Source organism: Cebus imitator, unplaced genomic scaffold, assembly GCF_001604975.1.
Source record: "Cebus imitator isolate Cc_AM_T3 unplaced genomic scaffold, Cebus_imitator-1.0 Scaffold66, whole genome shotgun sequence".
In the NCBI taxonomy this organism is placed as follows: Eukaryota; Metazoa; Chordata; class Mammalia; order Primates; family Cebidae; genus Cebus; species Cebus imitator.
This window is the reverse complement of record NW_016107381.1, coordinates 3,835,768-3,858,747: the sequence shown is the minus strand read 5'-3', so window position 1 is coordinate 3,858,747 and position 22,980 is coordinate 3,835,768. Positions and strand designations below refer to the sequence as shown.

The 22,980-nt window shown below is 44.9% G+C and overlaps 1 protein-coding gene across 12 annotated transcripts in view; it reads left to right on the top strand.

The window, feature by feature from the left end:
• Window positions 1-5,178: 5,178 nt before the first annotated feature.
• The window catches only part of CD44 (CD44 molecule (Indian blood group)), a 94,453-nt gene continuing 76,651 nt past the window's right edge, over window positions 5,179-22,980 (top strand). For all 12 annotated transcript variants that reach the window (XM_017530524.2, XM_017530522.2, XM_017530523.2 and 9 more), the window contains exon 1: window positions 5,179-5,877. In XM_017530524.2, coding sequence (XP_017386013.1) covers window positions 5,811-5,877 — 67 coding nt within the window. In that variant the 5' untranslated portion in view covers window positions 5,179-5,810. The remainder of the gene's footprint in view (window positions 5,878-22,980) is intronic.

Here is a 22,980-nt window from a genome sequence, read left to right as displayed (position 1 = left end):
TAGCCTTCAAGGTAGTCGTGGTTGTGGTAGTGGTGATAACAGCAATAGTGGCAGTGATGGAGTGGTGATGATTAATTATGACAGAACCAAGAATGTATAAATTGTTCTCAGCACACAGTTATTACATAGTGAATGAATGCAGAGACCATCCAATTTTCAGACAATTACAAGACTTTTAGTTACCATTTACATATCAATCATGGTTATGTCCAAAACAAATCATGCTTAAATGTTCATTGAAACAGATTTCTAAAGCCTTCCAATAAATGCTTAACCACTTTGTATGAAGTGGGGAGAAGAGGAATAAATATAAATTTTAGTTACTACACGAACTAAGAAATATAGTTAAAAATATAATTTATTTTTAAATATTTATATTAAAATAAATATAGTTAAAAATAAATATAATTACATTTCCCTTAAATAATAGTGCATAAAATATACACTGCCTCACTTGTCTTCCTTCCAGTTAGCTTGCTACGTAAAGTCACACATCATTAATTTACATTTCATTCTCAAATATTCACATTTCTATATTTATTATCATCCAAGTCTAGGATTTGTCCTATCTGCATATTATTTTAAACTCCAAAAGTCTGTGTAAAACTCACTTTGTGGCTAACATGGACCTATCTAAAATCCAAATGCATCTGTCTCCTTGGCACTTCCAGGGTGTAGCAGCCACACTAATTTCTTTATTTGCCATAATTTGAAAGTCTTATTAATCCTAAAGGCTCAGCTCTGTAATCACAGTTGGTTAGCTTGAGACTAGTCATTGGAGGTCATTTATTTTTATGAAGTTTGCTTTCCAGCCACTGGTTTATTTAGACTTTAATAATAATTATTTCGCAAGAGCTTTTTTCACCACGACTCATTTGTATGTGCAGAATTCACACTGAATATGAACTGAGGATGAATTTTTTTAAGAGTTAAGGTTTAACTGGAATGTCGCCTTTTCTTTCCCATGCCAGATCATTCCTTTTCTGGGAAGCAGTCCTGTGAAATAATTAAATATTGTCCTTTTAAAAGAGTCTGTGACCTGTTGCATTTATAATCCTGGAATTCCATGATTCAGCCCAAGATCTCCCAGCTTTGCATTTTACACTCCTGCTCACATTTGGTTTAGATTTGACTTTTCTTTGCTTGAGAGGAACAGGATTTATTACTACCAGTCAGAAGCCATCAGGCCCCAATATTTCAGCAAAGAACCCTAGTCTGCCAGAGTGAGTAATGCTCTGGCTGCACCGAAGTCTTCCCGAACCAGTCACCCCGAATATGATACCATTGCTTGCATTTATTTAGAAACTTGTCAGGTTGTCTATGTATTTCCACCCACCAGTGCATGAGATTCCTGAAACACCCCTATGTTCTCTGATGGGAGGGAAAAAATAACAGTCCCTCCTGCATTTATGTAATGCTTATTTATGGAGCACAGTGTGTATGTCAGGAACTGAGAGCTGAGTAGGTGCTAGCACCCCAGACAGATGTGTCCCTGTTTTCAGGTAGCTTAGAGGTCATTGAGTTCCACCATGAGGGAGGCACCCCAGGAAAAGGTCTTGATGTCTTCTTTCACTGACTGCTCATAGTCAACTATGGGTCAGATCTGATTACCCTCATTTTGTGGCTGGGATTACCAAAACTCCCAGAGGTTAAGTCATCCTCTGATAAGGGGGAAAGCCAATGCGCATACCTGGGCTTTCTTGGTCCAAAGCTGCTGTTCGCATTCTGGATTCTCTCCAAATAGTATGATCTCATGTCAACCCAAATCAATCAAGTTTCCTTTCCAGTTTCCCACGTCCCATGGTTTGGCTTAGAAAGAGAGGTGGTGCAACACACCACAGACATGGAGCAGCTAAGAGTTTGGGAAGAGGTTGTGTGACCAGGGTGTGGGCAGGGTGTGTTTACAGTGAAAAATGGAGGAGAGGAGAGCTCAGAGAGGTGATCCAGGAATTCCCAAAGGCAGGCCCTGACTCAGTAAGTCACCAGGTCAGTTATTTGAAATGAGTCATTTGTGGTATGGGGGCAAATGACCTCAGTCCTTTACTAAACTATCGGGAAGCAGGCAAACAAAATACTCCCTGCTGGGGAGACTAATCCTAATTACAACCCCTAGAATTTGCATGCCCCTCTATAGTTTGTGAAGCACTTTCATACCTGCTTTTGCCTTGGTGGAATTGTTTACTGCACTAATGGAGATGGGACCAGGACTTGATATGGCCTAGTTTGTTGTTTTTTATGTATTTTTTAAAAATAGTCCTTTGTCAAAATGCAATTTCATGCAATATTCTGGTATATAAAACCGATGCAGGTGGAACTTCTGTAGTCAGGATGGGGACTGGGGACAGAGAGGCACAGCTTACTCTTAGGCTTTTACTCTGACCACTATGTCTGCTTCTGAAGGGTCTCTAAGGAACCTCCAGGTTCCATGAAACGCAGTAAGACACACATTGTTCCTAGTGACTACTCACTTCACTTTCTTCCTCCAAGAAAAGAAAGCGAAATGCCTGGAGGTGAACAATGCCACTCCTTGTCCTGTGCTCTTCTCCATGGAACCCACCAGGGCTGGTTTCTCACATGGGTAGGGCCTGAAGCCTTACCCAGGAGCTGGTTTGACCCCCAATTGTTTGAAGAAATAAAGTGTCCCCTTGGTCACAGACAGCAGCAGCAACTCTTTCCTACAGACTGGCAGCATTTTCCAAGCACCTGCTCTTCAGGTGGGAGTTCTGGGGCACTGTCTTCATTCCAGACATGCAGCCCTTTGCATCCTGGCCTGCCAGCTTCTGAGTGGCTGAGGACTAGGTTCAGACATGGATTTTTCAGTTCCAAACACTCTTCCTGAAAATGCAGGAGGAGCAGTCTTTAGTCAAACAGGATCTCTGCACGTGAAAAATTTACACTGGGCTAGACAATGGTGGTGGTTGCACAATCTTGTAAGAGTACTACATACCACTGATATATACACTTTAAAATGGGTGAAATGGGCTAGGCACAGCGGCTCACACCTATAATCTCAGCACTTTGGGAGGTTGAGGCAGGTGGATTCCCTGAGGTCAGGAGTTCGAGAGCAGCCTGACCAACATGATGAGCCCCATCTCTATTAAAAATACAAAAAAAATTAGCCAGGCCTGGTGGGGGGGGATGCCTTTAATCTCGGCTACTCGGGTGGCTGAGGCAGGAGAATTGTTAAAACCCAGGAAGTGGAGGTTGTGATGAGCCGAGATCTGGCCACTGTACTCCAGCCTGGGCGACAAGAGCAAAACTCTGTTTCAAAAATAAAATAATAAAATGGGTGAAATGGCAAATTTTATGTTATGCATATTTTAACATAATAATAATAATTTTAAATATGTACATTGGTTCTTTATTTCCTACAGATTCAAGTTCAAACTCCCTGGCATAGCTTATGCCTTGTTCTCCCCACATCTGTAACCTCGTGTCTGCTGTCTTCCCCGACATCTTCATCTGATTGTGTTCAACCCACGTTGCTCTCCATTCTCTGTACAAGCCATGTTCTTTCACTTTTCTATGCTCAAACACAATTTTGCTCTTAGTAACAATAGCAAACACTTACCTATAGTGCTTACTGCATGCACACATAAACATAAATCTAATGCTTAATACATGCAGGGCTTTGAATCATTTAGTCCTCACCAAGTCTATAAAATACATAGATGCTATTATTGAGCCCATTTTATACTTGAGCAAATTAAGTTAATTGCCTTAGTCAAGGTCACACAACTAAGAAGCAGCCAAGATAGGGTTTGGACCTAGGTGTTCTGGCTCCTGAATCCATCCCTGCTGTTTGTCATTACATAATGCTGCCAATGGATGACTCGTCCCTGTAGTTTCATCTGAAGAATTCCCCTTCCTCTTTTGAGACCTGCCTCAAATATCACCTCCCCTGTGAAGACTGCCTGGTGTTCTCCAGGAGAGAGTATGACTCCCTTCTCTAGGAATGGTAGCACCCTGAACACACATATTTTGCGGCGTATTTCACCTTGCGTGGTAATGGCTGGCTTGGGAGTTTGATTCCTTACCAGAGGGTGAGGCCTCTGAAAATAGGGCATGGTCTTTTTACCTTGATACCCCACAACACTCATGACATATTTGATGAATGAATGGGTAGGTGGATGGTTGGGTGCATTTCTCTCAACTTTTCAATTTCTTGAAATAAATAACAAAATCTTACCTTCCCTCAGAAGTTCTAGCATGGTTCCTTCAGTCTTGCCACAGACACTGATAATCACTTTCACTTTCTGTGTAACTTACTAGGCAAGAAGTCCATGCAGATTTACTTTTAGTAGTTCACATGAACAATAAGTACTGTGTTTGAATTCCAAATATTAAAGCATAGTATATTATAGGTAGATATACAGTTATCATTCAAAGTATGATATTTCAATCTCAAAAGGCTTCCCTTGAAGAATATTACAATCTCTACTTTAAAAGCTGCTGGGTAGAAGAGATGGGAGAAAATAAATTAATGTTTACACAGAAAGGAGGATAATGGGGGCAAAAAATAATAGATAAATGTATGGGTGGATGAGAGAATGAGTAAAATGATAGGTGGATATGTCGTTCATGGATGGATGGGAGACCAGTGGATATATCAATAAACAGGTGTGTGGGTGGATGCGTGAAGAGGAGGATGGTAGATTGTTGTGAGTTTATGAAGAGACGTGAAAAAGGATGTGTGAAATAATGTATGGGAGGATGAATAGAAGAATAGGTGGTTGGATGTATGAATAAATTAAAAGGTGTGTGGTTGCATTAATGGATGAACAGGATGATGGATGGACCTAAGTGGTTAGTGGATGGATGGATGGATGGATGGATGGATGGATGCGAGAGCCCTGCAAGGACATAAGGGAAGATGGGTGGATAGATGGATGAGTGGATGGAAGGATATTTAGGAGGATAAATGAGCATGTATGTGGGTGGCTAGAGAGAGGTGCCCGCCCCCACTGGCTTGAACACATGGGTTGACGGAGCCAAATGCCAGCCCTATGAGCGGCCACCTGTAACTTTCCCTGAGCTGTTCTGACAAGAAGCAAAAACTCATTCAAGCCATGTGGACTTCACTCATTTTTCAGGGGGAAAAGAATGAGTTCTCCCTCTTTCCCCTGGGAAGTTCACCAACTCCCCACCCCTGACTCCCCATCCCTCACTCTCCACTAAGGGCTGGGAGGCATCCAGCCACCCAGAGCAAGACCTCGCCCTGTCTCCAGAACTTCTCCCAGAATATCCAACTACCTGTGAAACCCAGAGATCTCTCTCCAGCTGGATTCTAACAGAAGTTTAGCGGGAAAGGAGAGACCCAAGGCTGAACCCAACGGAGCGAGGTTTTAGGACTCAGTCATCCTGTGTCCTGACGCCTCGGGGCCAGCGGGAGAAGAAAGCTGGTGCGTCCCGGGGGCTCAGGGGCCGGTGGGGCTCGGAGGCACAAGCACCCCGCGACCCTCCCGGTTCCCCTACCCTCGTCCCCGGCAGCCCCGATTTAAAACAACCTCAGTAGAGCGCGGGGCGACGGCAGAGGGGCCCGCCAAGGAACGCGCTACTTCTTTAAACCTCTGCCGGCAGCTTAGTCACAGCCCCTCTCGCTTGGGTGTGTCCTTCCCTCGCTCCCTCCCTCCGTCTTAGGTCACTTTCAACCCTCGAATAAAAACTGCAGCCAGCTTCCGAGGCAGCCTCATTGCCCAGCGGACCCCAGCCTCTGCCAGGTTCGGTCCGCCCTCCTCACCGGCCCCTGCCCCGCGCCCCCGGGATCCTCCAGCTCCTCTCGTCTGCGCCCTCGGTTCGCTCTGGACACCATGGACAAGTTTTGGTGGCGCGCAGCCTGGGGACTCTGCCTCGTGCAGCTGAGCCTGGCGCAGATCGGTGAGTGCCCGCCGCAGCCGGGGCAGCGGGGGCAGCTGTAAGCTTTGGTGCGGGACGCGCAGCGCCGACCCGGCGGCAGCCCCTCGGGCTGAGTTGGCCCTGGGGGACTAGAGTCAAGTGAGCTGCCAGTGACGTGCACTGGGCTCGGGAAAGCAGGGCTGGGATCCGCGCTAAACCGTTGGAGAGTGTGTCTGTGGCAGCACCATTTGGTTGAACCGAAAAGAGAAAGAGAGCAAAGTTTGTTGGGCAGGCTGCCGGCGCGCAGTTTTGGGCGAGGTCGCTAGAGCTGGAGCACATGGCAGAAAATAACCGTTCTCCTGGATGCGCGCAGTCGGCGTCTGGACTAACAGGCTCTTGTGCCCAAAGGCTCGCCAAGCCCCACCGGGCTGTGTCTAGGCAGGGCAGAGCTAGGCGGGGTAGGGACTGGGGCTGGGACAGGGCGAGTGGCTGTTATCAAGGTAGTCACACAGGGGGTCACAATTGCACGTGAGAGACTGGCTGGCAATAGGCTTTCCAGAAAGAAGTCCTGGGTTCTCCCAACTCCCCACTGAGCTTTGTTCCAAAGCTTACAGTCCGCACTGTCACTGCCACCTTAGCGCTGTGGAAGCTTGAACCAGCTCTGTAGTGAGCTCTAGGGCGGGTCTCCACGAGATTCCAGCCTGGGACAGGGAGCATGAATAGGAGAGGCAACCACTGGACCAGCTGCTTAGTCCTTGCTACCTCCTGTTTCTGCCAATCAGTGTGGGGAAATCCTAGCAGTAAAGTGGCTCATATTCCCTGCCTGGTAGCCTCAGAGCAGAGAGAGGAGTTTTGATACCAGGGAACATCAGGAACCCCGGAGCTAGGGCTCCAATAGCACATCTGAACAGGGTCGGTGCCTGTCGGTGGCTGTGGAGGGGAGGGGCTGCGTGTGAGGTATTCTAGCACAGCTCAACTCCAGGCATTGTCTTTCTTTGTCTGTATATGTACAGATAATTACCTGGCCGATTTGCTTATCACAGCCAAAATTTTCTTTTAAGAAGGGCCGGCTGGGTCATTAAGACACCTCAGCCTGCAGCAAATTATACTCAGCAAATATTTATTAACCCAGTTCTTGGGGGCGGGGGGCGGTTACTGAGGAAGTGAAACACACAGTCCCACCTGGGTACTTTAGATTGAATACCCACTATAAAGTATCTTGAACTAAGTGCCTTGGGCAGTAGGAAAAAAGTGACCCTACATATAGGCTAGGTAGGATGAGTTCTCTGTGCACACACATCCCCCTTTCTGTGTGGGCCAGAGGTCATTGCTAGGTGGGGATATGGGGATCTAGGATTTATGCTACTGAAGCTGAAATAATAATAACAGCAATAACACAGCCAGGCACAGTGAGTCACACCTGTAACCCTGGAACTTTGGGAGGCCAAGGCAGGCAAATCACCAGAGGTCAGGAGTTCGAGACCAGCCTGGCCAACATGGTAAAACCCCATCTCTACAAAAACTACAAAAATTAGGGCATGGTGGTACACACCTGTAGTCCCAGCTATTTGGGACATTGAGGCTGGAGAATCGCTTGAACCTAGGAGGCGAAGGTCGCAGTAAGCAAAGATTATACGACTGCGCTTCAGCCTGGATGACAGAATGTGACTCTGTCTAAAAAAAAAAAAAAAGAAAAGAAAAAGCAATACAGCACTAGCTACCATTTACTGTATATTTTCACTGTGCCAGGCATTATGTCAAATCCTTTCCATGTGTTATCTCATTCTACCTTCACAATGGCCTAGTAAGAAGTTTCCTGTTATCAGGCCCGTTTGACGGGAGGAAAACTGATGCTTAGGTTAAGTGACTTGCTGGCATTCACACGCCAGGAGCAAAGCCGGATGAAAACCCAGCTCCACTGAGTTCCAAAGCCTAGGCTTAGAATGTGTTGGATTAGAATATAAGATGGACACACTCAAAAAGGATTTCAGGGAGGGAAGGATTTCGGTGGACCCTAGGCCTTAGGAAAAGTTCCAAAAGGAGCCGGAGCTCAAATAGGCCCTTGAAAAGCAGAAACAGTCAGAATGGGAGAGAAGTGGGAAGCTGGAGATCAAGAAGAGCCCTGGGCCTGGCCTCAGAGAAGAGGGTCCTGGTGGTTTCCCTATGTTCTCTAGGGAAGTTTATTTGTGTGTTACCTACCAGTGCCATCTTCTGCTTTGTCTCTGGGCATTCTGACTCCTGACTCCTTCCAGCCTGTCTCCCTGATTCTTCTAAAGGGCCCACCTCCAAATATTGGGCAGTGTCCTAACCCTTGGGGTTCTCCCAGAGACTGGCAGGCTCCCTCCTGCCCTGAATTTCCACGGCCCCTTTGCGGAGCATCATTTAGAGGAAGCACAATGAAGTGCCAGTAGCAATAACTGCCCCGGCCCTCGCTTTCATGTGCTTGTAAAGTTGTTTGGCAGGAACTGAGACTTGGAAAGGAGACATGACTTTGTCAGAGGGCTTGGGTTTGGGCATGGGGTGGATGGGGGGAGGCGGACTAAGAAAGAGGAAGGGGGAAGGAAAGGAGCTCTTGTTACCTCATTCTGGGGAGTGGTAGGCTCCAGACAACCATGAGAAAACTTTAGAAAGGAGCAAGGCTTTTGGGAGGAGGAAGGGGTCCAATCTGTGTATGGGACAGCAAAAAGTGGAGAAATGGCCAAATGTAGTTAAGTGACATTGGACCCAGAAACTTTGAGTTGGGGAACAGGTATCTTGAATTAGGGGTCCTGTGCAGGAGGAAGAAAGTGACCCTTGCTGGATGGCAGGGGGGTTGAGTCCTTCATGCACATGTATCTCCTTTTCTCTGTGGGTGAGAGGGTCTTTGCTTGGGAATTGCGTGCCTAGTGTTGAGAAAGAAGAGAGCATCTGAGAGCCCTGGGGCTTCTGCTCCTTTCTCTCTAATTGAGCATTAGAGACTCCACCTCTTGCTGGGAGTTAGATCTTTGGCTGTGTTTTCCCATGTGAAGAAGCAAAGAGGCAAAGCTTCGTCTCTGTTGGGGCTGGCATCAATTAATTCAGGTATTCCCCATTTACACATTGGACATCTACTTCCTGCAAAGGCACGGTGACAAGTCTGTGTGTGGGAGGCTGGCAGCCAGTAGGAAAATGTTCCGGTTTTTTTTTTCCCCAAATTGCCCCACACAGGAGGGGATGCTGAACAGCATGAAATTCTTAGTTTATGACGGATTCCCTTCCATTCATTCAGGAACTATTTCCTGACTCACCGTCATAGACTCAGGGATGGGAACTCCAAGGATAGTTTAGAAAACCTTAAAGAGAGGGACTAATGACTTCCCCTCTCTGCGACTTGTTAAGATATTAGGGCAGGGCACTTTTTATACATTTGGTCTCTGATATATCTCTATCATGAGGACTGTGGGAGCCTCAAACCCACCCCCTGCAGTGAGCAGGGAGGGTGTGGTCTACTGGTGTAACAACATTTGTTTAACGCCTTAAATACTGCCTTACGCACTCATTACAATTTTATGTATTACTCTACAATATACCCAATTTGAGTTTAATATAATAATAATATATATCTTTTTTTACCATATAGCAAAGTTGGTGTTCGAGAAAGATTTTCTGTATTGTCCTGGGGCTTCTAGCACCTCCTGGAACATCACTAGATGGTTAGGAGCACTGAAGTGTTAAAAGCCTGACACTCGGCTATGGTACCATATGGTCCTATGTAAAGCAGGGTCCTAAGTCCTGAGTCTCTGGGAAATATCACTCAGTGAGCACCGGCTCTATGATAGACATGAAGCTGGGGTAGCACAGGATATCTCATTTCAGCCTCCCAACAGCCCTACACAGTCTCTTAACTCCATTTTCTAGATAAAGAGATCGAGGCTTGGGGAGATGGCATGACTTGCCCCAGGACCCAGTGGTGGAGTTGGGATTTCCCCATCATCTAACATCCTCCCATGTTAGACTCCAATGCTTATGCTTCTTTGATTTGTTACTTTGTGTCTGGAGGACTTTGGAGACTGTGTGTGGTTCGCCCACACTCCCTGCCCGCTGTGGCCAGCATGAGTGAAGCCTTGCATGGGTGGCTTCTCTCTCCACTCCCGGCAGGCTCGGGACTCTTGGCTGCCCTGCCCTGGCCTGTCTCTCCCCAGGTTTGGCCACAGCTGTCAGAGATGCCAACCAAGTTATTTGTAACTAAAATAAGTCACTTCTCTTATCAGAGTCCAGCTGCCCTTCTAGACATGCTCTCATTTGCATGCTTGGAATAAAGGGAGAGGTAGTTGCTTGCCTATAAGACAAGTTAGGGCAATGCCCTCTGCCTGAAAATGAGAAAAGAGGCACCACAGAAGCTCTCACTCTGACCCAGCAAGCATGTCACATGCACTGACCCAGAGACCCACTCCTCACGTGCTCAATAGTAGGTTGTGAGACCCCAGGCAGTTGGCTGACATGGGTCTTGAACTGAAACCCAATGTGCAGTTCTAGGTGACACATGGCCACCCAAGTGAGGTTTCGGATCAGCCTACAATGTCAGATGCTTCAAGGCTGGGGTCCCCTGATGGAGAGGAGGTGATGGGAGTTCAGCACTGCCTCTTGGTTGTGGCTGGGGCTGGGGACAAGATAGTGACTGCAATTGTGTTTCCCCAGGACCTTTGTTTTAGCTGACTCCACCCAAGAGCCTGAAAGGGAAGTGGTTCTTGCAAAAGAATGAGCTGAAGGGGGTGGCAGATACTACCAGGGGCCGCGTAGCTTTTAAAGGGGATCTTTTTCTGCCTCAGAGAGAAATTTTGGGGGTTTGCACAGCAAGAAGCTGATGACTCAATTTCCTTTGTGACCCTGCTTTAATGGGAAGGTCATAGGCGTTCTTTAGAATTGCAGAGTAGTACGATGCCTTCTACCTTAAATTTGAATCCCACTTTTCACTCAGCAGATTGAATTTTTTTTTAAGTGTACTCCCCACAACTGCCCAACTGGGTTTGGGGTTTTTTTAAGTGTACCCCCCACAACTGCCCAACTTGCCAGAGTATACCAAGACGGGTGCTTTCTAAGTTTGTGGTTTTGGAGTCTGGCTTGGCGTGGATACAGTCATTTTGCCTTCCAGATTTTCTGGGAGAGTCAGGATCTCAAATATGCAAACACTCTACCAATTGATGTATAGTGTGTATTTTGACTAAACGTTTATATATTTTTCCACAAATAAATGCATGACTTCATGTGACTGAAAGCCAAACACTTTTAAAAAATGCTTTTTGCATAAAGAAATTCACATGTTTACAACTCCTTAACTAGGATGCTGACAATCAAATTCATGTTTGATTCAGGACATGTGTACTTTGGAGAGAAATACTTCATATTCCTCTGCTCTCTATTGTTCAATCACCCCACTGTGTGAAGTTCCATGATAAGCCACATATTTGATTCTTGTTTGCTGGATGTGGACATATACACATTGCAGGTGTGCCTGTAAGTACGTGCCTGCTGTATCTATGTGTGTGGTGGGAATTGGTGATGCCAAAGAATGCTAAAGACTTTCACATCCCTTAAAGGAGAAAATAGCCACAACAAAACAAATTCCAATGTATCTTTTCCTGTCTGTCTTCTGTAGCACCGGGGGAGTCCCCTGATACCAGGGATCATGTCACACTTTTGTGGGCCCAGATCCCAGTAGTATTGACGCATAACTGTTGAACTGCAATGAATGTCTAGAATATAAAAGTGATGGTATCTATATATGTGGAAGTATGCTGTCAGCATGGCTAAGGTGCAAATACACTTTTGTGTAAGTGAGAACTGTGGTGACAGCTGTGTTCCTTGGGACAGGGCTGAGGAGAGCGCTTGGCTGGTTGACTGCCCACCACAGGGCTCATGTTTGGTCTACCCTAAACAGTGAGCTCACCCATCTGTTTGTTTGTGGCTTTGGTGGCTGCCTGCTGTGACGGCTGGGGACATCTGTCTAAAGACAGGGTTACTAGTTTGGCTGAGAAGGGAGTGGGAGCCAGTGAGATGGTGACATCAACCCCAAATTGAAGCCTCAAAACAAAACACTCCCCAGCAGCAGCCAGCTTGTAGTTCTAGTCATTTTGGAGATCTTGCCTTCTCTGTGGGTCTCTTTGGGCAATTATCAAGCTGTTGTCTGACCAGATACTAGTGTAGCTTCTTCAGGGGCAAATCCGTAGGGAATCCTAATATCCAACGGGGAGCCACTTTGGCAAAAGCAAACCATGTCTCCTTTCCACAGAGCTTGTGATGTCAGAAATTACCCATAACTGGGGCAGATTCTGTCTTCCCAAAGATTGTCTGCCCAGCAAGACCTGAGAGACAGGGAGACAAACACAGAATGAGGGGGTGGGTGTTGTGGGGGTGGGGAACAATGGAAACTCACGGAGCCAGATCTCCCTTAGTTTGGGGTGCAGTGGCTGCCTGGGTGTGTCCTCCTGAGGCAAGTGTCCCTGCTAAGTGCAAGTGTGGGCAGACAGATCTCAGGTGGGTGGGGAGGGGTTGAGTCACCAAGGAGGTGATTTGCAACACTCAGGTCCCAGAAACTTCCAAGTCTTCAGCGTTTAAAAATAAAGGTTAATTGCAAAACTCTGGGGTTGGGGGAAAAGATTGTTCACGTAGACCAGTCATTCTGAGCATCTCCTGTGGCGGCATTGCGAGTCTCCTTTGGCAGTGCCTGAAAGTTCATCTGTTTCTGAGAGCTCTTATGCCTTTTCTGCTTGCATCTTTGTACGAGTTGTACATTTCTGAGAACCCTCACCACTATTAGTAATAATAGCAAACATAGTGTTGACTATGTGCCAGCACCATTCTAATTGTTTCCTATATACTGCCTTGTTTAATAAAAACCCTGACCTCATGAAGGTGGTACTGTTATTATCTGTTTTTTACATATGAGGAAACTGAGGCACAGATAATTTAAGTAACTTGCTCAAGGCCATGCAGCTGCTAAGTGATGGCTCTGGGATTCAAACTCATGTCTGCCTACAGAGGTCATGCTCTTTGTCACTACATTAGAGTGCTTCCCTTGGTATATTAAGATATTGAGGCACCCCAGAAACCCAGATGATTGTACCTGGTAGTACTGTGGTTGTTTTTAAAAACTTCATTTGGGAATCTAGTTGTGGGTGAGGTTATAACACCCACAGAGCTTTTAAACATGATGTCAGAGGAAGGGGCTAGAATCGCAAAAATGGAGGAAGAAGTTGTAATGGAAACTTCTTCCAGTGCATAAGTTGACTCATTCATTCCAATCTCTGAATAGAAGCTCAACTCTCTTCTATGTGATGGAAAGTTGGGGATAGGGTAGGGCTGAAAGGGTTGTGAATTGAATTGTTTGTCCATTATCTCTTTATTATTTGTTAGCTGGATGAAAGGTGACAATGGCTGATTAGTGTTTCTCCATCATCTAAAACTTTGACTGGGAAATTAGTCAATCAAATAGCAGTAAAATATTTGCCCTCAGCTTAAGGGCCCTTGGTTCCAGGTTCTTCTCTCTACTGGCTAGAAGGAATGAGGGAGGGAAGGATACTCTGAGAAAGAGGCTGTCAAGAGTAGGGCTGGACCTATCCAGGGCACAAGGAATTTGGCAAGAGCTGGAAGTGTGCTATAGCCCTTTTCTCCAGCCCTAGCCTAAACCACATGACCAGGCTTCTATTTGATCCCACATATGACCATCCCATCAGCAAGCAAGAGAGTTTCCTCTGGGTACCCCTCACTGAGAGAAAAGCCACCCAGGAAGGGAGGAGGCAAGGCCCCTTGGGAACATCTGGCTCAGTCCACAGGAAGGGACCCAGGTCTTTGCCTGGGAATAGGAATTCAACCCAGATTCTACCCCCAGCAACATTTTTTTTTTTCCAATTTTAGTGCATCTCTTTACATTTAAACAGGTCTGCAGTGACTTCTAGGAAGACCCACACATCAATCATGGAACTAGGCAGCATTGTTTTCCACTTCTTTTCCAAGATAGTAGCATGATAACAGTAAAGCCTCTTCACAAGTATTTACCGTTATGCACAGTAAGATGCCAGGGTGAAATGAACAATTCCATGCAGACAACACGTGGTCTACTGCCTTTGGCTTAGAAGGGCATTTCTGCCCAAGCCCCTAGCCCCAGTCTTTGTGAACTCTAAATGGGTAGCTACTATATGCCAATCACAGATGTTGCCTCTGCTGATTATGTCCAGTCCAAAAAACAGAATCCAATAGGGCTAACTACGCACCATCTTGCAGGAAACCAGCTGATGTCGGCTCTGCAACTACCAGTGAGTTGCTGGGCCCACATCTGCCTGCAAGTGAAGGAGGGGAAAACTCAGGTAACCCACAAGAGTGCTGCTCACACAGAGGGGATAAAGGTTTGGGGAAAAAAATCTACCAGGAAGTTTGTTTTTGCAGTGGATCCTCTGTGGTAAGACTAGTTGTCTTTATAATATCATTAGAGGTCAGGTACATTCCTGTAGACTCCTTTAAGAGATTTACTCTCTCCTGTTGTTCCCCACTGAAAATTCATAAAAACCCCACAAAGTATCTCAATTTAAAAAGAGAAACTTAAGGGATGCCATGTAATGGCTCTCTGTTCTCTTTTGCCACTGAGCATAAAGCTCCTTAGGGAAAAGCCCAAACCCTCTACTTATTTTCGTATTCATGATATCCCTGAGCGGTCAGCACAATTCCCCAATTATAGTGGGTGCTCAGTAAATGTTTGGATGGCTGACTGAATTAATAACGTTTCTAGACTTGGCTAGCAAACCTATCTCCGTCACTTATTTTTTTGTGATTTTTATGGCTTCTGTCTAATTCTTTGTCATCATTTTTTTTCTTTCTGATCTATACAAATATTTTTTTCATTTTTCTCTATTGCTGCTTGTAGCAATCCTCAACCCCCCTACCCTTTGAAATTTCTGTTCTCTGTACGCTCTTCAGTCTGAAAGGATTTTTCTTGAGGTTTGAAATGTTAGGCAAGGCAGGGAAACTTTACAGCTCATTATATTTTGTCCAGTAGAATGAGGATCTGGATTTCCTATAGGTCTGGCTGCCTCTTTCTCCCCACCTTTACTTCCAAATCTGGCCTCATGTGTAAAAAAAATCCCAAACCTCAGAATCATATTCTCAACAATACTCAGAGAGAAGTTGGCTTTTTCGTCACCATATTAGAGCAATAAAAGGGCAATTGTTTCTTTCAATCAGTGGTTTGAAGACCTCCCAGACTAAAAGTCACCTCCATATACTCAGATGCTCGGTGTGGTATAATGAGAATGAGGAGGTCTGGCTTTGAGGAGAGTCATTCAGAAGGTATAAAGGCAGTGGCACCAGACAGGAGGACCCACACACCAGTTGATTCCTCTCGCCACCTAAGAGTGGCATGAGCTTGGACTATGGCACTTGGTAAGTGTCTGGTACGATACTTAGCACAGAATGTCTAAAGCTAAATGTTTGGTTCATAGAACGTACCCCGAGAATATAAATGACTATTATATTTTAGCTTCTGTCTATTACTGATTCATTATGTGCCGTCAAGCAAAGTATTTCACCCCTATTTACCTCTACTTTTCCATGTGTAAAATGAGAGGGGGTTGGATTCTAGTTGATCTGTGAATCCTTTCCAGACCTCATGTTCTATAAATTCACCACTCTGTAGGCTTACTAACACCTAAGCCTCATAAAACCTAATGGAAAGAATAATATAAAATGACCATAATGCAGTGTCAAAAAAAATTGACGCCTGATTTGTATTAAATGTCAGAAGTGAATTATTAATCCATGCCAGAAACAAACATATGGACCCAATTACACTCTAACTCCAATGGGCAAGCGTGACTCGTAGGGAGAAAGTACTTTGCCCTTAGTACTTCACAGACTCCTCTAGACCCTGCAGAAGGTAAGCAGATGAAGAAGCTCTGGCCAGAGAAGTTAGCAACATGTCCCAGGCACACCACTGAAACTGTAGGAAGTCAGTCCTGGGATTACCGGCAGGGTCTGAACATTGTACTCTTTGTATTGTACTTTAAAAAGCATTGCTTCACGTGACCAAAAACGCCAAACCCCTGCAGAAGAGAAAAATTGTTCCCTTTGCTCTCAGCTTCATGAGCACCTTGGACCTGCCAGCTTTCGTCAAGCAAACTCTGCAACATGTTGGTGCAAAATTACCCACAATATTCAGAGAAAACTGTACTTAAAGGGTGAGCACTAGTATCCTATGTAACTAGGGTAGCCTGAGAATCTGGGGGGCGGGGGTGGGTGGGAGCAAGACAAAACAAAATATTATATATAATCTTCCCCCCAGTCAAGGCACAGAGTAAGGCAGGCCTGTGAGATGGTGAATTTCCACTTCTACTGAGAACCTTCCAGACCCCTAGTAAGAATTTCATTTCATCATAAAACCAGAGAAACTCTTACTCAGAAAAAAGGAAGAAAAAAAGGAAATCATAGAGATTGCATGATTTAGGAGTTTGTCAAAGTGCGTCAGAGGCTATAATGTAAGGCTAATTTCTGGCATTCTATCAGTCACTGAATGTCCTTGGTCAGATCACAGGTCCTTCTGGTTGTGCTCACTTTATACCCATCTGGAATCCACTGACCATTGGGTTAAAATAAAATCCCAGATGGGCTCAGATCTCACATCCTGTGCAATGCCCTCAGTTATTGCTGATAGGATTCAGTCATCTGTATCTCCAGCTAATCATACAGACACAGTATTCTAGGAGAAGTGAGAATCCACTCGTAGCCAGCAGAGGTTCTCCCTCTGAGTCACAGGGTGACTGTGGGCAAGGTCCTTCCCTTGTTGGTTGCCTCTGTCTCCCCAGTTATAAATGGTGACAAACTGACCAACTTAAAATTTCCTTAAAATGTATTGGCACTGTGGACAGAAATGAGGAAAGTGGAAAACCTAGTTTCTGTCCTCAGAGAGCTTACCATTTGGTGGAAGAAAAGTTAAACAGGTGAAAGAATTATGCAAGAGAACATAACCAAGTGTCAGAAGATAAGGAAAACAGACATCTTGATTGTACGGGAAGGCTTGAAGAATTTGAGGATGAGTTGGATATGGAAAAGAAGATGGACAGAGAGAGGGGAAAGGAGAAAAACCAGGGAAGGGCAAAGCATGAGCCAGGAGTTTAAAGTGGAGGAATAAGAATGGCTTGACTGGGACCAGGGGAGGGGTCAGCCTGCTTTGAATAAGAGAGTTCATGTTTAGAACAGTGAGAGAGGAGGTTGGACAGATTCCAGGCAATCAAGTAACAGTGGCACTGTCCACTGGCAGAAGATTCAATTTTTCTGCCCCAGAAACTCAGTTCTCATGAGTCACCCTCTCAGACAGTGCTAGACAGAGTTCAGAAGCAGGCCACCTCCAACAGTGAGAAAGAACTTTGGCAACTTTGCCTAGGTGGGAGAGTGGCAATTTAAGTGAATTCTGAACAAGACATACAGCGGCAGTAGCAAATAGATTTTAGCTCATGGAACATTTCCCATTGTGACTCCTAGAGGCTTCCTGGAATGCTGCGCTAAGAAGTCAAACCTTGGCTCAGGTATGGAGAGTGCTGTGATCCATTATTGATGTCTGCCATGGGCACAGTATGAAGGATTTGACCCTCATGTATCACATGGACATCACTGTAGTAGAGCAGCAGGCTTTCTTTGTTTATGTTTATGATAGTTGTGTGTAGAGTCCTCTGGGAGTTTAGCCATTCTAGAATCTGGCTAACTAGCCGTATATACTATAGATTCTACCTCCTTCTAGAACAGTAGAAAAGCAGTCTCTTACCAGAGGGCAGAGTTTAATCACTTGAGCCTTTTGTTAGGATTTATTCCCATTTTGTTTTCCCATTAATCCACATGAAGTTAGATGCTGGGAGCCAGATATCTCCTCTGTTTGAACAAAGGCCAGATTTTCTGGCAAAGGGTGCCTTCTCCTCATCAGCTTCTTCATCTGCAAACCGAGAAGACAAAACTGATGCCTCACCCATGGGGGCAACAGGAGGAATAACTAGCTAATGCAGTAAAGCCTTTGAAGATGAAAGGGTGGTATGTGCACGTTAATTACAACGTTTATCAGCCCTGGAGCCTCGGCATTCTCAGCTGCCCCTAGAAGCTCTTCTGTGCCTCCCAAGTGCAAACAGCAGCTGCATTCCACGAATTGGGCTCACTGGGTCCTGCTTGGCGCATCCAAGTCAAGAAGGCTGGATTCTGAGCTTGGCTGGCCAGCTAGCTCACTCTGGGCCACTCAAGTTTCCCACTACTCATCCCCAAGGGAAAAAGTCAGCTAGCTACCTGGGCAGGTAAGATAAGATAGAACCAAGGTCTAAACAAAAGGCTCCATCAAAAGTCTACCAGAAATAGCCCCTGGGTAAGATTAGGACACTCTGCTCTAATTCCCACCCTGTGAAAGCCTAATTGTTTGACCTTGGGCTATTGGCTTTATCTGTCTAATGGTTCAATATACTGTGTGAACCATTTGGGGATAATAATCCCTCTGCCCCACCTAGACCTTTCCACCTTTGCCTGCTGGTGTGAAAGTGTTTTGTGCTAGTAGGCAGAAGCACGTGATATAAAACTACAAGGTCCTATTATTACCTGGGGTAACTTTCGTCTCTATCTATGTCTCCTGTTGCTGGTTGACCCCAATCATTGAAACTGTATTCTTTGGAATGCTCAGCAGTCTCCTCCAAGCTGCCATCCCCTCCTTATCTAGGTGGGCCCAGTATTGGCTCAGGCTTCTTGGTTGTGCCATTTCCTGAAGCTTGAAAATGCATTCAGCCTGCCAGGGTGGCTCTCAGTGCCCTTGCTAGGGTAACTCAGTACAGGGCTAGAGGTGGGAATGGGATAATCATCAGATGCTTTGCTAGGGCTGATGAGACAGCTTAGAAGGTACAGGCTGAGCTGGGCCCATGTAGCAGCACCAAAATATGGGTTCAAAGAGAGAGAAGAGGAGAAAGAGAGAAAGGACCCTATATGGGAAGTTATCATGGGCTGATGACAAAAAAGCCAAAGATGATGGCATGTCAGAATGGGAAAGTGTGTTAGGAATTATGTAGCCTACTTGTTTGATTGGAAAGATAAAGAAGTTTCAAGGACTGCAAGCGACTTTCCCAAGGTCATACAACTAGTTAGTGGCAAAACCCTGGTCTTGGGACTTGTTTGGTTTTCTTTTCATTTTATCCTTTGAGATGATAAAGGAGAGGGCACTAGCTAAACAAGAGGAGAACGATCTGATCAGGACAAGAAGACTTGGAATGCAAAACCAAAAGATAATAGGGTACGGGGTTTTTTTGGTGGCACAATGGGAAATGGCGTAGGTGTTTATGCTGCACTGAACCCCTCATGGTGCTTGGAACTGGTTCCCTGCGCATTATCTTGCACGTCTGTATTTGGTATTTGTTTTGATCCTTTTTGACTTAATGAGCATTTGGAAACCAGAAGGCCCAGAGCAACCTGACCTTTGCCTTGCCCAGACTCTCTGAGCAATTTTGTGAGTTGACAATCAATGGTTTTCAAATGATTCAATTGTTCACTCAACACACACTTGTCGAACACCAATATGTGTGCTCTGCTAGGCACTGGGGATACCACTGTAGGCAACAGAGGCATAGTCTCGTCTCTCCTGGAACTCACAGTCTATCTGGAAGTCAGAGAGTAAACAACTAATGATGACTTTGTTTAATTACACTTGTGGTTAGTGCTGTGAAGGAGAATCACTCGATCTTGTGAGCATAACAGAGATCTCCTCTGATTTAAAGCATCAGGGAAAGCCTCCCAAGACCTGTTGGATGAACAGCAGTAACTATGTCTCCAGAATCCCCACAATTCCTTGGGGACCCTCCTTGTTGGACTTCTCAGAGCTGCACCAGCCCTTTCACTGTCTCACCATTGGGTCTTCTGAGTAAGACAGCAAGAAAAAAATTGTACTCCTCAAAATTCTGAAAGCAAGTGGTTTATCATGTTTGCCCTGTAATAGACACTGGTGGGAAGAAAATCATGAGAACTTGTAAGCTGACTCAGGATTTTAGAAGCACACATTTGGCGAGAAGGGAAACAAAAATTCTAGAGAAGCAAAAAGTGTCATATGGCATAGAAGTTATTTTAAGCTACTGGGGAAAATTCATAATTTACTTTGGGATCTTGAGTGTCAAGCATTGGTTTAGAGTCAAATCTTAACCATTTCATTGAAAGTTTCTTGGTCTGTGTCTGAAGCTTGGGGCTAGGATTTTATTATTTTATATGTAAGGGATGGTTTACAGGGTGTGGTCGGAGGGCATGCAGGTGCCTCTTTTGGAGTCAGGCAGGAGGAATAAGACAAACTCTGGGGTATGGATGTACAACCATTTGGCTCCTAGGGCCTCACTCCGTTAGCTCCTTGCTTCTGGTGACTTCTTGGAGATGACAAGAGTAGATGCTTTCAGAACAGTGATATAGTTATGGTTACAAAACAAAACCACAAACATCATTTAAGATGCCTTTAGTTGCAAGCACATGTAATAATAGAAATATTTAAAAATTAGTAGAATATAGGCACTAGCTAATTCAAATGCTTAGTTGTAAACAACTACTATGTCTTGCAAATGAGAATAAAGGTTATTCCCCTAATGATGATGATAACATCTTTCTCACTTGTACTCAAATTGGCTTTATTGGGCAGAAGAGACAGGGATGGAATTATAGCTATCATGATTGAACATAAGCTATAACCCATCTGTGCATCAAACCATGATGTATTTCATGTGTGATTGTTATCTGTTGTGTATATTTTGGTATATCCCTATCAGTACACACCAGCTGAATATTTCTGTAAGTAACAGAACAATCAACTCCCAGAAAATATTACCTCCCAGGGCAAGAAGTCTGGGATGACTCCAGTAACTCGATGATATTATCAGGACCCAGGTTTATTTTTCCAACTTTCAATTCTGCCACTCCCAGTGTCTTCCTGCAGTTTAGCACTCCTTATGTTCCTAAACTAAATCCCACAGTTCCAGGCATCCTATGAAAAAAAAAAAATATCAATATCTAACAGCAGAAGAAAGAGTGCATATTCACAAACATTTTTTCTTAAGTTGGAGGAATGGTTTTTTGGGAAGTTGTTAATTGACTTCTCTTTATTTCTCATTGGATGAACGGGGCCACATGCCAACACCTAACCAATCACTGGGAAGGAGATCTTGGACCACAGTGTTTGACTTAGACCAATCATGATCCACCCACTGGAGCTGGGAGTTGAGGTCTCACCTCTCCTGAAGCACAAGTTCAGGGTTTCTGATTAAAATTGCACTTCAGGTGGAATAATTTTTCCTGCATTGGTAACAATGTGTGCTACAATGAGCAAGGGAGTCCATCTACTTGCTAGAGTTGTGGTTTGAGACTTTATTTGAGCTAAGGAAAGAAGGCAAAGCTAAGTTTTTGTGTTTCTGTGCCACACCCTCAACCTTTTTCTGAGAAGACACACCTCATGGGTAGAGCTCACACAGGGGACACACTGCAGTTTGAGGCTTAGATGATCTGTGGCTTATGCTCAATGATAATAGCTATAACTATATCCTTTCCTCTCTTCCACAAAAGAGAATCATATCAGGGAATAACCTTAAATCTGTTATAATTTACAAGAAACAGCCAGTCTTTTGCATACTTGAGTACTTTATTATTAGAAACTCATTATTTGCAACCCATCTCAGCACTGTTGGAGCTACACCATGCATGAGGACCACTGCTCTAGAGTGATCCATTAAAAAATAATTACTACGACCTTGGATGAACATCTCTTTCTCTGAATTATGAGATGATGACCCTCAAGGGAAATGGCTGACTTCCCTTTTCTACTGCACTCTTAAGAGTGTATTAATGTGTGTGAAGTGTTTTCAGCTCCATTATCTAAAGCAACACTCATATTCACTTTGTGGTTGGCATTATTGTCCTCCTGTATAGGAGAGAAGTTTAATGACTTTTGCAAAGTTATGAAAGGTCAAGGTCGCAGCTAATTAGAGCAGATTCAGGATTTGAACCCTAGTTTGTACCCCAGAGCTGATGTCCATGTCACCATAGACATCATTGGCTCCCAATAGACCTGATTTACTTTCAAGTTGTCTAGAATTGACTATTGGATTTTCTATTAATTATTCCTCTTTCATAGGCAGGAGAAGTCCTTCCTAATAGTTTGAGTCCAAAGCTTAAGGATCTAGCATCTCAACCTTTTAATAAACCCAAAAGTGAACAGGAAGGGTTTCTGGGCCAGTCCTCTGCGTCCACACAGTTAGCTCATGAATCATGGGGGGACGCCTTCAAGATTCTGTTTCTTATTCCTTTTTTATCACTTAAATATAGTTAAAGGATTTGTGATGACTACATCCGGAGATGCTTAAAGATGGACCTGAGGGATGTGATTGTGTCTTAGGCAGGAAGGGGGCCAGTTCTTTTCAGTATCTAATGATGAAAGATCTCAAGGAAATGGATTCTACACCATTTGATTCTATACCAAAATGATGTATGCTTTCTGTAGAGGGTGAATTTCCTGATCATGAGCTCTGTTGAGCATTAGACTGGACGGCTGGTTCCTAACCCGTCCTTCAGTTCTCAGCTACAATGGCACTTCCTCAGAGAGACAGATCTCGTTTGGGGACAGAACAGGCCTTGGAGAGGAAAGACTTCCCTTTCCACTGGGCTCAGCTCCTGCTACACCTCATGTGTCTGTTACATTTATCGTGCTGTGTTGTCAGCTTGTTTAATGTTTGTCGGTGGCTCATGCCTGTAATCCAATGCTTTCAGAGCCTGAGGCAGAAGACTTGCTTTGAGGTCAGGGGTTCGCAGCCAGCCTGGGCAACATAGTGAAACCCTGTCTCTACAAAAACATATTTTTAATTGGCTGTGCATGGTGGCACACACCTGTAGTCCCAGCTGCTCAGGAGGCTGAGGTGGGAGGATCATTTGGGCCTAGGAATTTGAGGTTACAGTGAGCTAGGATTGTCCCACTACACTATAGCCTGGGTGACAGAGCCAGATCCTGTCTCTATTAAAAATTAAAAAAAAAAAAGAAGCCCATCTACTCTATTGGTCCATAACCTCTATTGAGGCAGTGACCTTGTCTGCCTTATTCAATGCCTGGATCTTTCCTGGTTCCCACCACAGTGCCCAGCACATGGAGGCACTGAACTGGGATTC